The sequence below is a fragment of the Mastomys coucha genome, unplaced genomic scaffold (genome assembly GCF_008632895.1).
Source record: "Mastomys coucha isolate ucsf_1 unplaced genomic scaffold, UCSF_Mcou_1 pScaffold6, whole genome shotgun sequence".
Classification (NCBI taxonomy): domain Eukaryota; kingdom Metazoa; phylum Chordata; class Mammalia; order Rodentia; family Muridae; genus Mastomys; species Mastomys coucha.
The window spans coordinates 22,902,178-22,918,432 of NW_022196912.1; the positions used below are offsets into that span (position 1 = coordinate 22,902,178).

The 16,255-nt window shown below is 40.3% G+C and overlaps 1 protein-coding gene across 1 annotated transcript in view; it reads right to left on the reverse strand.

The window, feature by feature from the left end:
- Positions 1 to 1,090: 1,090 nt before the first annotated feature.
- The window catches only part of Wdr43 (WD repeat domain 43), a 43,111-nt gene continuing 27,946 nt past the window's right edge, over positions 1,091 to 16,255 (reverse strand). Inside the window, exons 12-18 of the mRNA XM_031355729.1 lie at positions 12,177 to 12,263; positions 10,821 to 10,852; positions 10,217 to 10,280; positions 8,013 to 8,126; positions 7,384 to 7,453; positions 2,735 to 2,784; positions 1,091 to 2,649 (exon numbers count right to left, since the gene is read on the reverse strand). Coding sequence (XP_031211589.1) covers positions 2,464 to 2,649; positions 2,735 to 2,784; positions 7,384 to 7,453; positions 8,013 to 8,126; positions 10,217 to 10,280; positions 10,821 to 10,852; positions 12,177 to 12,263 — 603 coding nt within the window. The 3' untranslated portion in view covers positions 1,091 to 2,463. The remainder of the gene's footprint in view (positions 2,650 to 2,734; positions 2,785 to 7,383; positions 7,454 to 8,012; positions 8,127 to 10,216; positions 10,281 to 10,820; positions 10,853 to 12,176; positions 12,264 to 16,255) is intronic.

Below are 16,255 nucleotides of genomic sequence, written 5' to 3' on the forward strand. Positions count from 1 at the left end.
GGCTAGAGATTGCCATTGTTCATCAAAAAATGCACCTAGATAATCAGCAGTAGAGTGGACAACAAATGAGTAAGTAATGTAGCGTGGCATGCTGGGAACTGGCCTTCAAAAGGACATGATAGCCGGGCGGTGGTGGCGCACGCCTTTAATCCCAGCACTTGGGAGGCAGAGGCAGGTGGATTTCTGAGTTCGAGGCCAGCCTGGTCTACAGAGTGAGTTCCAGGACAGCCAGGGCTATACAGAGAAACCCTGTCTCAAAAAAACAAGGAAAAAAAAAAAAAAAAAAAAAAAAAAAAAAAAAAAAAAAAAAAAAAAAAAAAGGACATGATAACTTCACAAATCAATTTCATTTCCAAACCTTCAGCATTAAAAATTCAAAATCCCAAACCAGAAGCCTTACCATCTACTCACATAAAAACATTCCATACTCATACTGTCTCTCTCTATCAAAGGCAACCGTCACACAGACCCAGGACTTACAGCACTGTACAACACGATTTATGTGAACTCGCCTAATAACACACAAGCTGAGGGAGAATACTCTAGGTTAAGAATAACCATGAAAACCAACTAGGACATGTGATCATGGACAATGGTTGTGTGATCATGGACAATGGTTGCAGGCTTCAAAGTTTTCAACAGTAAAGAAGTAGGAAGATAGAAGACACCACACAACCAATCTCATTCTCAACTGGTACGACACAACTACCAAATGTCAAGTGGAACACTCTTATCATAAATAAATAAATAGTGTAGACCTTATTAGACTTCTCTAAACCAAAAACAACAAAAACTTCCTTTGTGTCTGCTCATACCTAATTAGACATAAATGCCCCGTTTGCCTAGAACCTTGAGATATGGAGTTGCAACTAAACCAGAGGAGACGAAAAAAATAACCAGCTGTCACTGACAGGAGATTTAAAACAAGATGCCTACTGCTTTACTGTTACAAACTTGATTACACAGAAAGCTTCAAAGTATTTCCCTGTGAATTCTAGAAGTGAAACCACTTTAAAACCCTTCACACCATAAGCCCTAAGCCCAAACACCGGCTATGCATTCTCTATACACACCAACACGAGACACTCGCTGGGTAAAGATGAGTATTTATTCACTTTACAAAGAGAATGGTATTAAATTGCCATAAACAGCTCCATTTATAGACAAATAACTGTACATCAATCGCTCCAGCAGCTTGCCCAAGACACCCTTCCCGCTTCGGCTGTGCAGCCTGCTCTGCCCCAATGGAGGTCCTCCCAGAGAGCGCGTTTCATACAGTCACAGGTGGGAAAGACACACATCTGCTCAGTCCTTCTGCAGAAGTGAGCTCTCCATCTGGGTCCCTTACTGAACGCTAAGTTAGTACTGGCCCACTCTTTAGAAACAAGACAAATTACTGGTAATTTGAAAAAGCTGTGTAGCACACCAAAATACTTATTTATACATACATAAAAAATCTTGAGTAAGATTTATCATTTTGAAAGATAAACAGATACCCTAGCCCTGCCAAGAGTGTGTAATGAAAAGGAACGAAAACGTTAAATTACTGAATTATAAAAATAGTTTCTTAGGAAAAAAATTCCAGCAAGGTTATTAATATCTAAAACCAAAGAGAAAAAATAAACAATTGTTCTCTGATCCATTAGTAATTTAAATAAAAATGGAAACCTCTTCAAAAGCAGCTAGGACTGAAGTGTTTCGCATGATGAGCAGGTCTCATCTGTACACCGAGTCTTTACAGTCTGCAGACAAGAAACCCCTTAGTATGGCTGAAGCTTTGCTTCTTTAATTACCATTATTTTGTTTTGTTTAAAAAAATATCTCACATGACACTTTAAAAAATAAGTGGTTATTTGGGGAAGCACTCCAACCACCCAACTGGGTCTGGGTCAGAACAGCAGTGAGTGGACAAGCTGGGGAGACTGCGATTTTATGTCTGTAAATCACAACCATTTTCACTTTAACTTTTAGTTATTCCTTCATGTCTTATGAAAATGTATCAAATTAGACGTGCCGGATTAAAAACAATTCACTAGTGCTGTTTGCATTTGGACTGGATGAAAATACCAACCTGAGATGAGAACCGACTCCTTTACAAGCGTCCAGTTCCTGACCCCTATGGCATGTCTGTACTCACCTAAGTCAGTTTCCAACTGAACCAATCAGACTGGAGTATTATATTATAAAAATATACCATATATTGGACACTCATGTCAGTACATTGCAGAAAGTGTGTCTATTTACTGTGTAAAGTTTATTAACATTTGAATGAAACACTCTTATTTACACAGTTGAAGTCTGGGGCACTCAGGACAGGAAGGAGGTGTGGTATCGCCTCTGTGAACCTGGAAGCATATGGCCGCCTCTTGTCTTCTGGCACAGGGCAAGCCTCCCTGGGAGGATGAGATAGACGGCATTGGGCAAGGCAAGCCAGGACTCTCCTGTGACTGGCTGCTTCTGTCTTCATTCTTCTTCACTCTCATTTTCAGGATCTAAATCCGAATCTCCATTTAATTCTTTTTCACTTGACACTTCTCTGTCCTCCTCATTCTCTTCTTTGTCTTCCATGTCCTCATCTTCCTCTTCATTGTCTTCACCAGCGCCCTCTTCTTTATCACTGTCTTTCTCTTCATCTTCGTCCCAATTATCCTGGTGGAAATAGCAAAGAAAGGAGTTTATAAAGCTCCCTGATAGTGAGGGTAAAAACACAAATGGGACAGCAAACATCACTCACATCAGAATCCTTCTCTGGAATCTCATCATCAGACTCCTCCTCAGACGACTCTGGAAGAGAACAGCAGAACAGTGCTGAAACACAGGGAGCATGCTGCTTATCCTGAGCTATCGGCACCGAGTGCACTATTCAATGAGTAGCTTTCTCTGCTGTCTACATGGTTGAGTCAGGATCTTGTGCAGCCCAGGCATGCCTGGAACTTGCAGTCTTCTTGCTTCAGCCAGGTATAGGGCATACACCTTCTAAACTCAGCTTCTAATTTTAGTATGACCCCCAACCCCCTTGTTTTTCTTCTGAGACAGGGATTCACTGTGTAGCCCTGCCTGTCCTAGAACTCACTCTGTAGACCACGATGACTTCAAACTCAGAGAATGATGTCTGCCTCTGCCTCCTTAGAGCTGTGATTAAAGGTGTGCACTACCACCACCTGGCTTATCACTCCTGTTTTTAACATTTATTTTTACTTTAAAATAAAACAAAATGTGCATGCATTTGTGTAGATGTTTGAAAGAGTAGCTGCCAGCAGAAACACGAGGGTACCAGGCAGATGAATTTACAAGTATTTGATGTGGATAATGGAACATGCTCTTTACCCTTGAGCCATCTCTAGCCGTAACATTAATATGTATATGCACGGAAACATTATTTCAAGTATCAACAGCCTATAAAATCTTACCATAAAATATTCAATCATTTTTTGGACCACCAAATAGACAGTGGTTGTGTAAATATTCTATATAAGAAATGATGGCCGGGTGGTGGTGGCGCAAGCCTTTAATCCCAGCACTTGGGAGGCAGAGGCAGGCGGATTTCTGAGTTCGAGGCCAGCCTGGTCTACAGAGTGATTTCCAGGACAGCCAGAGCTATACAGAGAAACCCTGTTTCAAAAAAACAAAAAAACAAAAAAACAAAAAAAAAGAAAAGAAATGATGGGCGGGGCAGTGGTGGCACACGCCTTTAATCCCAGCACTTGGGAAGCAGAAGCAAGCCTGTCTCAAAGGAAAAAAAAAAAAAAAAAAAAAAAAAAAAAAAAAAGATGGGCTATGCATCTATCTAAACTAAATGCTTTTGCATTGTTTGTGACCCGTAACAACAAAAGTACTAGTTACAGGAAAACAACTTGCTGTTAATTGTACAGTTTAGAGAAATGAAACACTCAAACGTGCAAAATAACAGAGCTAGATTGTTATCTAAGCACCTGGGAACTGAAGGGAAGAACAAGCTGAATGGGCTCTCGTTTAAGGCAGTACAAAGACGAGAACCACCTGCATGATGGACTGGAAACCCGACTCAGCCTCCCTCATCCAGTTCAAAAGAATTTCAGCATTTATAGGATAAACTAAAGTACCTTAGTGACTGAAGAACATTTTCTACTCTTCCAGAGGGCCTGAGTTCAATTCCCAGAAACCACATAGTGGTTCACAACCATCTGTTTTGTGACCTGATGCCCTCTTCTGGCATGCAGATGTACATGCAAAAAGCATTCATACACATAATAAATAAAATTTAAAAAACAAACAAAAACCACAAATCCACAACCGCACACAAGAGCAGTCTATGGAGTCAAATTGCTGCATCTCTTCAGCAAGTCTCCACCATTAGGACCTGAGAGACTTTTTATAAGCCAGATTTAATGCCAGGTCAAGACAGGAGTCTGGTCTGAATAAGCAAAACCATTTTATACATAATTAAATTTAAAAGAGAAGAAAAGAAAAGGAAAAGGTAAGCTGACACAGGATAAAGTTAAGGCTCCGTTCCCAGTACCAACACAACAGCTTGCATACATATATGCAGGCAAAATACTCAAACACATAAATTAATCTAAAAACTAAGGAATTAGCCAGGCACAGTGGTGCATGCCTCTAATCCCAGCACTTGGGAGACAGAGGCAGGCAGATCTGAGTTCAAGCCAGGACTACAAAATGAAACACTGTTTTTCTTTCTTTGTAAGGCAGTAAATACCTAAAAACTGTGTTCTTACCCTTTAACTTAAATATCTTGGCCATGTTTATTTATTCTAAAGAAAGTTATGTAAGCCACTGTATGCCCACATCTAAGCCCACTGCCCTACAGAACTCCCATATGGCCATATGCATGCTGCTGCACAGTAATGACGTACACTGTAGTTAGAGATGTGTGTGTCTACCTCCTAGCTCTCACTATTGCATCAGGCCCCATCATATTACATGATGCTGTGCTAGGTGAATAAACCACTCCCCACTAATGAAGAACTCTTCTGTTTGTAACTGCTACAGTAGTCTATAAATAAGACTATGATGGTCAAATCTAGGCAACTCTTCTTATGAGTATTTTAAAGCCACTTTTCTCCAGCCTTTCAGTTTTAATATGCTCATATTCAAAGCTGAGCCCCCCCAATGGTTTTATTTATGAGTTAAGTATCATAATGAGATATTTATCTCATTAAAATCCAATTTTTAGCCGGGCGGTGGTGGCGCACACCTTTAATCCCAGCATGTGAGAGGCAGAGGCAGGCGGATTTCTGAGTTCAAGGCCAGCCTGGTCTACAGAGTGAGTTCCAGGACAGCCAGGGCTACACAGAGAAACCCTGTCTCGGAAAAAAAAAAAAAATCCAATTTTTAAATGTGAAAATATATAATCCAATTACAAATAATGCTGTCTACCTGATATATATTTTAATGAAAAATATTTTCCAAGGGGGCTGGGAGGGAGCCTTCTTTGGTGGTAATATTTTTTGTTTTGTTTTTAACAAACTTCTTGTGTCTGCTTCCTCCTTCACTTTTTGAGATTCAGTGCTCCATTTTCATTTTATTAAGAAAATTTAGCTCCAAGCACTAAGAGCCCAGAAAACATGAGATCATATGGACCCATCAGAGGCCCCTCAAGCAGGCCTGGGTTCCGCTGACCATGGATGAGGCACCACTCACTTAAACTGCAGAAACCCAAATGAAAGTGGGCACAGCAACCCTCAATCCCTTACAAAGCTGCTCTGTACAAAGGACATAAATACGCACCCTGCCCCCATGGGTTCCTGCACCCCAAACTCTTGCCAATGTCAAATCTCTCAATTCTGACATTTAAAACGTGTCACTGCATGAAGTGCTACCTCAAGGATGTAGTTTGCACTTCCTTAAAGACATTGCACTTCCTTAAAGACACTATACTTTTACACTTAGTAGACTTTTTTTTTCTTGAGGTGAGAAAACTAGAGTGACCAGTGTGACACAGCAGTCTTCGGTACCTCCTGAATGGCCAGTGTTTTCGGCATTCCTGATAGGCTGTCAGCCCTGACACTGAGCCTGTCATGAACGCTGCATGCCAACAGCCCGCAGTTCTTCAGGTCAGGGTATAGTTGGACGTGCAAGGTAAGCCTTCCAACCCTGCTTATCTACAGCATTAAGTACTTGATTTTCTTGACTCACTTAAGCAAATAAAGTAATTTGGAAGTTACTAACAACTTTAAAATACAGAGAAAATTACTGGAATATCTTTTAAGTTTATATTATTTTTCTCTATAAACATTCTACTTTATGTTTAGACAGTTACAAATATTCCTAGTTTTGACTGCTGCTGTAAGGAGGTGTTTTTTATGAAGTTACTGGGGTATAGTATGCTGACTCCTTTTTGCTGGTCTTAGTGTTCAGGACACTTGCTAATTTGTACAGCACCTAGTAAAGGCAGCTGACTGCAGGTTCTGTTGTGCCAAAGGATAATATATGTAAAGTCAAAGGTCTTAGAATTCTTTAGGAAGGCCATCTGGAAGAAATGAAAACTACATTTAAGATGAGGAAATTCCTTTTAATTCCATGGGTTCTTAGATTATTAGAGATGTGTAGACAGTGTACTTTCAAATTCATTTCTATGCTTAGTGTTGTTCTCCAGTGGAATGTTAAACTGATCACTGTATTAGCAGATTTATTGGTACATTTTAGAACAATTGGCTTTTAGGTCAGTCTTGGTCCTGGACATTCTTGTTGACCAATACCATAGTCTACATTCAAGGTCTTCTTCAACCTCGACTAGAACCCGTCAGCAGACCACATGGCAGACACTTCCCTTGTGTTCTGTCAGGGGTTTGACAGTTTCAAGAGATGTGACAAGATTTCACATTCTCATTTATATGAAAAAACTAAGTTTAAAAGGATGAATGTGTGTACATATGCAAACTTATAAATGCAAAATAGTAAGCCGTTCGTAAGAACAGGTGGGGAAATTTCTCTTCAAGGCAGTGGTAACAAAAGAGGAGAGGACTTAGTTTGAGAGAAGGTGACAGGTAAGGAAGTGAGGGAGGGAACAGGTGAAAACTTCGTATGAGGACACATGTTTAAAAATTCAAGGACAGGGCTGGAGAGATGGCTCAGCGGTTAAGAGCACTGACTGCTCTTCCAGAGGTCCTGAGTTCAATTCCCAGCAACTATATAAAGGATCACAACCATCTTTAATGGGATTTGATACCCTTTTCTCGTGTGTCTGAAGACAGCTACCGTGTACTCATACACATTTAAAAAAAAAAAAAAAAGAATCCATTAACAAAGCCCATCGCTCGGAACACTACCCTAAAACACTGATTGTAAAAAAGACAGTCCACGGGCATTTCTACAAAGGTAAGGAAGCATGGGACTGAGAGAAAACAAAGACCAGCCAGCCCCAGCCTCTACTCCAACCTTTACCTTCTTCATACACCAATTTTGCCTTCTGTCCAGGGGAGCTCATTTTTTTCGTTTTTTCTGATGCTGAAACCTGAAAGAAGGAATTATAAAGCAATTATAAGCTTATCCAAGTATAGACATTAACACACCCAGCTCTCCAACACTCAGCAACTTTACCCTCCCCAACTGACCTCTTCCAAAGGAATGAAGGACCCAAAATCAGCTTGGAACAAACATGAGACAAATGTAAAAGGGAAAATTCCTCTGTAAGTGTTCAGAAACTATGTGCAATGGTTAGAATATCTTAATGCACATACTGTTGATAACTAGACATTCTGTGACTCACTGCTCACAGTAACAAGCTGAACTAAACATATGATGAGAGTCTGGGCATGTAGCCCAGTTGATGCATGCTCGCCTGTGCTTTGTGCAAGCATGTAACTGCATGCAGAGGCAGGAGTAAAATCTTTATTAGCTACAAAGTAGGTTCAAGGCCAGCCTGGGGGAAAAAGAAATGAACCGCAGGGTGTGGTCACTCAGGTAACTCCTGGGTTAAAGCCAGGGCTCTGACTTGCCAACTTCTCACTGAACTGGGCCTCTTCCTGCCCTCTCCACATCCAGGCCTGACCCCCAGACCATGAATTGCTCACCTGTGTGACAAGAAGAATGAGCTTTCCATGCAGGTGGGAGAGTTTCTGGAAAGTCTTGACTCTGCTTTCCATTAGCTGGTAGAGTGTTCCCAGCTGGTGGACCAGGTCAGGCAACTAGAAGGAACAGAAAAGTAAGCACTTGGCATCATCAGCACATTTTAAAGAGGACACAAGAGCCAGCCCCTACACAAGCAGACATCAGAAGTTCTTCTAGCAACAGTGATGGTTTGGACACAGCCTAGCAATAACAAACTTTCAAAGAAAGCCCTTGGTATCTTGGCAAGAAAATAACCTCAAAACACACAAAACATTAGGTAGAGCAGGTAGGAGGGTGAAGTCTCATACACTATTAAATTATTTCAGATAAGGTCAACAGAGGGCAGATAACAGAAATACTCCACTACACATCCCTTAGCTGAAGGGCCTTTCCTCTGACTCTTGCCCAGTATCCAGCACATCATCTACACTTGCCATACGCTGAGGCATCAGAAGCTCCTCCCAGCTGTCAGGACAGAGCAATGGAGGACAAGGTGAACCTCATACACAACACTGTAAAGATTGCTCCTATTAATGAATCCTATCAATCACACTGAAGAATTCAACAGGAAACCTGTAGATGGGAAAGGATCCTATACTTTGCCTGTTAATTAGCCTTTATTGGCCTTATTTCTGACATCTGAACACAAATGTCTCTCCCCTTTTCCAGCACTCTGTCAGCATTCACCCAGATGTACAATAGAATGTGTGCCTGTTTGGAAGCACTGAAGTAAAGAAGCCTGAAATAAAGAGCAAGATACAATAACCAGGCAGGACATTAGTTAAACTGTACAAGGAGAGGCAAGCTGAGCTGCAGCGATGGCTCGGAGGCTGGGGCTGCACAAGCAGAACCCCAGAACCCGTGTAACTGTCAGGTGAGAGTGGCAACCTGCCTACAATTCCAGCCTGAACTGACAAGTCTTGGTTTAAATGAGGCCTTCCCTCAAAAAATAATGAGAAGTGATGGAGAAAGATTCCTGACACCAACCTTGGGTCTCCACACACATATACCGTGTGCACATTTATAGTCCCACATGTACAAATGCATACTATATACTTACACATAAGGGGAGGGAATCTATAACTTAATTATGGAATGTTACTATAAAATGCTAAGCAAATAAAACTCTAATTTTGTTTTTAGTTTAAAAATCTAACTGATAGTCGTGTGTGATGGCTCATGCTTGTAACCGCAGTACTTAGGCTGTAACAGAACAGCTGGAATACAAAGACAGACCTGGCCACACAGTGAGTTCCAGGCCTGCCCAAGCCACCAAGTGAAACCCTGCCTCAAACAAAACAGAACCATCAGGATGGGGCTGTAGAGAGGACTTGGCAGTTAGAGGACTCAGGTTTGGTCCCTGAACACACACAGCGGTTCACAGTCATTGGTTAACTCCAGATCCAGGATATCCAATGCTCTCCTCCACAAGCATCTGGTAAATATGTATTATGTGCAGACAAACTACTCATACACATAAAATAAAGAAAAAACCTCAATACAGGCCAGTGAATTATAATGGCACAGTAAAGCTGTTTATTGCTAAGCCTGATAACCTGAATTTGATCACCATAAGCCACAAAGCAAAGAGAGCTCCGATGTCCTCTGACCTCCACACTTCATACCATGGGCAACCCCCAACACAGATACAAATAAACATAATTTCTTTCAAACTCAAAACATAACAAACATATGCAAATATACCAAAGAGTCCAATCATATTGTAACAGAAAAAACTGATTTTCCTGACATTAAGATTGTTTTCATTTACTTGATTCATCTTATTTTGATGGTTTTTTGACAGGGTTTCTCAGTATAACATAGCCTCTGCTGTAGTGAAACTCACTTTATAGACCAAGCTAGCCTTGAACTCACAGAAAGCCACCTATGTCTCCCAAGTGCTGAGATTAAAGGCTTGCTATAAGATTTTATCTCCTACCAGGAAGTGATGGTGCATGCCTTTAATCATAGCACCCCAGAAGCAGAGGCAGGCAGCACTCCTTGAATTCCAAGACAGCCTGGTCTACAGAGCAAATTCTAAGACAGACAGGATTACAGACGGGAGATCCTGTCTCAAAAAAAAAAAAAAAAAAAAAACCCAAAAAACAAACAAAAAAAAAAAATCATAATGGTGATGAATAAATAATAAACACTCTAAAAGACTTACCGTGGATAGGTATGATGCATGGATCGTCAGCACACACTTCAGCCACTGAACCATTAAAACAGCACTAGCAAAGAGAAATCCAAGTAAAGGAGATATTCACTGATGCGAAACCAAATATAACAAAGTAGAAGAGGTTTGTGAAGGAAGGCGACCATTGCTTGATGGCCACCCCCAGGCTTTTGTTCTATCACAGATGAATGTAGCAGAAACTTCTGTAAAACATTAGCTTTTGCAGGTTCTACTAACAAACAGGACAGTGCCCCCACCCCAATGAATATTTCAAGACTGAAGACCAGGCTTTACCTCACATAGTTTATTTATACCAGGACAGTAACAATCATCCAAATACACTCAAATGATTTTCTATCTTATAATCACATTTGAACCCACCTATAAAGACTAGGTTGGCCTTGAACTCAAAAGATCCACATATCTCTGCCTCCAGAGTGCTGGAATTAAAGTGAGCATTGGATGAGTATTGCTGCTCTTAATTCAACTCACACACCTTTGCTGAGGCAGGAAATAACTGAGTTCTAGGCCAGTAAGTTACATAGTAAGGCTCTGTATCAAAAAAGAAGGAACTTAAGTCAGTAAAAGAGCTTACCTATTGGGATGTCCCTGTAACCTCTTCGTAAGCTAAAGGAGAGAAAATACAATTACCATCAGCATTGCAAAGGCAAGCTTTCTCCACCAATTCCCCGTGTAATAACTGCAGAAGCTACTCCACCTGGCAATCTATTTTCAGCAACACAACAAATCTGATTTCATTTTCATAAGAGTAATTACATGACAGAAATATAGGTTAGGGTTTGAATGAATGTTCAATATACAAAAATGCACAGCAACCAAATATAGACTGGTGATTATCTATAAATATGAAGGTATGGGAGGGGGCATACAAAGTCACTACTAATGGGTACAATATTCTTTTTGGAATGACACTTCGACAATCTATGAACATATGTTGTTCTTTATAACAACTGCATTGTACACTAGGAAAGAGTTCGTAACTTCATGGTATATAAACAATATGCCCCCTTTTGTTGTTGTTGTTTTTTTTGTTTTGTTTTTTCAAGACAGGGTTTCTCTGTATAGCCCTGGCTGTCCTGTAACTCAGAAATCCGCCTACCTCTGCCTCCCAAGTGCTGGGATTAAAGGTGTATGCTACCACTGCCTGGCCAGTATGTCCATTTTTAAAATACAAAGAATGTATGGAAAAATGCAAGAAAGGCAAATTTTAATTTAGAACAAACAATAACCCAATCCATGAGCAGACATCTCTACAATTTTTCAATTTTTCCTACCAATGATGTAAAAATAGCATATACTATTACCAAAACCACTCTCACAAAACACTTCATCATGTTAAAAAATATAACTATTCAAGTACGACTTCTATTACGAAGCAGTCATTCTTCCAGTCTAATATTTAATAATAAGCACCCAATTCTAATTTAGTAGAATTACAGTTTTGGAAAATAAAAGTATATTGCAAAATATACTTTTGAAGGAAAGTAAGTTTTTCCTACTATAACTAGTGGCTAAACACTTAAAACTCAATTCAGCACACTGATGGCTTCAGGAATCCATTTTCCCTGACACCCAGAATGAATGCAGGTCGTGAGTTCACCCGAGCTTTCATTTAGACATTTGGTGCCACTTAGTGTTTCTGGTAAGCATGCCATACTCCTCTTAGCCCAGCTGCTCCCTACCTTTGTCAATACACTTAACAGTTACTGAAGAAAGGGCAGAACCAGCTCTTGCAGGAATCATGCAAGTTACTTCTGGTGTCATAGGCTGGTCCTACTAGGTGATCTTAATCTTTTCCAAACAGAGGGACTAAAACATGCAGGAGTTAGAGTACTTCACAAGCATAAAGGGAGAAAGGAAACAAAGCGGGGCTCCATGGTGGGGTACTGTGTGCAGTGTTCCCCGGCTGGCTCTCAGCAGCAGCAGTTACCTCTTGCAACAGTGGGATGACAGCATGCAGGGGTATCCTCAGCACAGTCTTCTTTATTAGGTTCACATTCCTGGTCTGAAGCACTTTCTGTGAGAAGTAAGTGACAATTAAGACAAGCACGCTTCACATACGGATGCTGTACCTGAAAACTCTCATTAACAACTGCAAAGAGACCCAGGCAATAAAGCACTGACTGGCCTGGGCCAATCAAATTAGAAATCAGGTAAAGCTGTCTTCAGGTGACACTCAAAAGAACATCTGTCTCTAGACACTTAGGAACAAGAATGTGCCAACTTCCATTTTACTAAATTAAAGCTGTCTCCACAAAGTGAACGAAGTTTCTGTTTCAAAGAAAGCTCTTTTAAATTGTCACCATTTGATAAAAATGTAAACCAATCAAGTGATTACATTACTAGATGCTTCAAGCAAAGCCCTTTAAGGCTTTACCTCTGGGAGAGGCCAGATTCAATAGGTATAGGAAAAGGAGATCAGTGCTTTATGCCAGAGACTTCAGAGACACAGGAGAGAAGGGAGTGGGAGGAAAGAGCCCACTCACTCAGTGTCTGATGTACCTTCCTCCTTCCTAAAGACTTTCTATCTAAGTGACAGGGCACCAAAGGCAAAGTAAGTCAGCTTCCAGTTACGTCCTCCAGTTCCTTAGAATCCTTTCAGAATCCCATTCAGATCTTACTTGCTTGTAAAAATGACCTGTAAACCAACATGCCTCCACCAAATATTATCTTTAAACATCACATAACTACAAGATTTCATAGGCTATGAAATCTTATTTTATCATACATCATATATCACATATACATATACTTATTTTATACAATCATTGGGAAATTGAGGCACAAAATGTCCTGGTCTAATAGTTCTTGACTAAGATAAATTTCATTTTCTTTTTTTTTTAATTATTTATTTTACATGAGTACCCTGTCACTGTACTCAGACACACCAAAAGAGGGCATCGGATCCCATTACAGATGGCTGTGAGCCACTATGTAGTTGCTGGAAATTGAACTCAGGACCTCTGGAAGAGCAGCACTCAGTGCTCCTAACCTCTGAGCCATCTTTCCAGCTCCCTAAATTTCATTTACAAATAATATATAAGGTCTAAACCAAACTATGAAGTTAACACAGTGACAGGCACTGTAATTCTAGCTACCTGGAGGCTAAGGCAGAAAGATCACAAATTTGGCCAGTCTGGCCAACTTACCAACATAATGTCTTAGAATTTTTTTTAAAGTCCTAAGGGTAGACCACTTGCCTGGCATATATAAGGCCAAGGGCTTGATTTCAGCAGTACTTAAAAAAGAAAAAAGGAGGAAAAAAAAAAGCTACAATCCTCAGGCCTCAGAAGTCCAAGTCTAGCCTGGACAGGACTGCATAGTTCTATACTGACTCAACAACAATAACAAAACAACCACAGACATAACCCCAAGAGGGTGCCTACCGAGCATACATTAAGTCCTGGCTTTGAGCATCAGCAATAAAAAAAAAAAAAAAAAAAAAAAAAAAAAAAAAAAAAACAAAAAAACAAGAAAAACCTACTCTGCTAAAGCATAATGTGCTGATTTAAAACTTTAACAGCCGGGCAGTGGTGGCACATGCCTCGCAGCACTTGGGAGGCAGAGACAGACAGATTTCTGAGGCCAGCCTGGTCTACAAAGTGAGTTCCAGGACAGCCAGGGCTATACAGAGAAACCCAGTCTTGTAAAACCAAAAAAGGGACTGGAGAGATGGCTCAGCAGTTGAGAGTGCTGATTGCTCTTCCACAGGTCCTGAGTTCAATTCCCAGAAACCAAATGGTGGTTCATAGCCATCTGTAATGAAATCCAATGCCCTCTTCCGGTGTGTCTGAAGACAGCTACAGTGTACTCATAAATAAAATAAATAATTTAATAAACACTGAACAATAAAACTGAACACACATGGTAACATTCCTAATATAACCTCTCTATTATAGATCTGTGATCAAAGTTCTAATCACTGGCAGTGGTGGCGCACACCTTTAATCCCAGTGCTTGGAAGGCAGAGTCAGGAGGATTTCTGAGTTCAAGGCCAGCAGGGATACAGGGAGAAACCCTGTCTCGAAAAAACAAAAAATCCAAACAAAGTTCCAACCATCCAGAAGCTCTCAAAAACATCTGTATTTGGAATACCGTCACTATGTCAATGGCTGCGACTGTCCACTCACATGGGATCCACTGTCTAAATGAAAGCAAGAATGTAGTGGAGCTGCAGGAAATATAGAAGCCAGCCTGTTGCTCCTGTGTTTTAAACTAAGCTTCATCACATTCTATTACTGCTGTGTCTGCTTTCTTTGTGGTTGGCTAAATAAGCTTCTTGGGGGTAGTGGGGGACACATCGTCGCAAATGCAGGGGTCAAAGACAAAGAGACGCACAAACACACATACAGAGCCAAACATGGTGATGCATGACTGTAATCCCAGCATCCAAGAGGTGAAACATTATTTATGCATTTAGGAATATATATAATATACAAGAAGAAATAGAGACTGTGTCTCCAGACAGACAAATGACACACAGAAAAGACTAAAGCAAACAAATGGGAGAATAACTAATAAAAACAAAAGGAAGAGGATATCTGTAAGTTCAAGGCCAACTGGGCAATACAATCAGACCATGTCTCTAAATCTGAATCAATGAATGAACAAATGAATGAATGGAGGCTGGGGGTGTGGCTCAGGTGGTTGAGCGCTTTCTTAGCATGAAGAAGGCCACACAAGTTCAGTCCCTAGAACCACATAATCCTATATCCTAAAAACAGGGTATACAACATCAACTACATCACAAGGCCAGCATGGTATCTTTTAAAAAAGAAGAGAGTGCGGGAAGGAGAGAAGGAAACAAGGAAACAAAGAGAAGGGTAACAGAAGGAAGGAATCTCTTCACGACGTAAACAGAATGCTCATGTACTTGTTCAATCTGAACAGCTTGGGAGAATGGAAGAGGCTGCTATTAATAAATATGCTTAGATGTATTTATCAGATGATGGGCCACCAGAACTAAAAGACGCCAACTAAAAGATGCCAATTGAGACTGAGGCCTAACTACCTGAAGTAATCTAAAACTTCAAGGCAGAGATAAAGTTTTAATAAGCTATCCAATACTTCTTATGCTGACTATCAAGGGAAGCTATAATGCTAGCAATTTAAATTAAAAAGTAAAAAAATTCAAATAAATTATCCTAAACTAAGCTGTATCAGTGCTGGGTGTGGTGGGCACACCTTTAGTCCCAGCCCTCAGAAGGAAAGGCAGGCGGATTTCTAGTATGACTCCAGGATGGTCTACCAAGCAAGCTCCGGGACAGCCAAAGATACAGAGAAACCCTGTCTCAAAAACAAAACAAAAACCAATCAGCTACAGTAACTTCTCTCAAAGTCACATTTAAAGAAACAGCCCTATAAACCAGTTACAACTACAAAGACAATAACTCTAGCAATAAGATTTTTTCTCCTCTCACAAATTTACTACACAACTAAGCATAAAACATTTAAAAATAAGATATTTCATCAATGTACCAAGCACATTTTTCCAGGAAACAAATAGTTTAACAAAGTTTTATCATCCTCTAGATTCCCTGGGACTTTTACAGTCTCTCTCCTTTAAATTCCACCCAACACAGCCACTGTTTTCACATGGGCATACATTGTCCAGAATCTATTATACAATAGTCTCCCTTCTTGTCAGATTTCACCCTAAGAGTATATACTTAGCAATTCATCCACGTCATAAGTCTGTAAGTAGCACAATCCTTGCGTTGCTAGATCTAAATAATTGTCTGCACTGGCAATGAACATTCAGGTGTCAGACTCTGCAAGAACACACTTATCAGTCTCTTGATGAATAGGAGCAGAACAGTGGACTTGCACAGTAGGTGTGTGTATTCTTCATTTTTAACTCTCAAATTGTTTTTTTAAGGTAGCCATTCCATTTCACACTGCAACAGCAAGGCATGGTTTTCAGCTGCTAAGTATCCTGACAATACAATGTTATCTTTTTACATTTTAAACAATATATAGCAGATATATAGTATCAAAATCTCACAGATT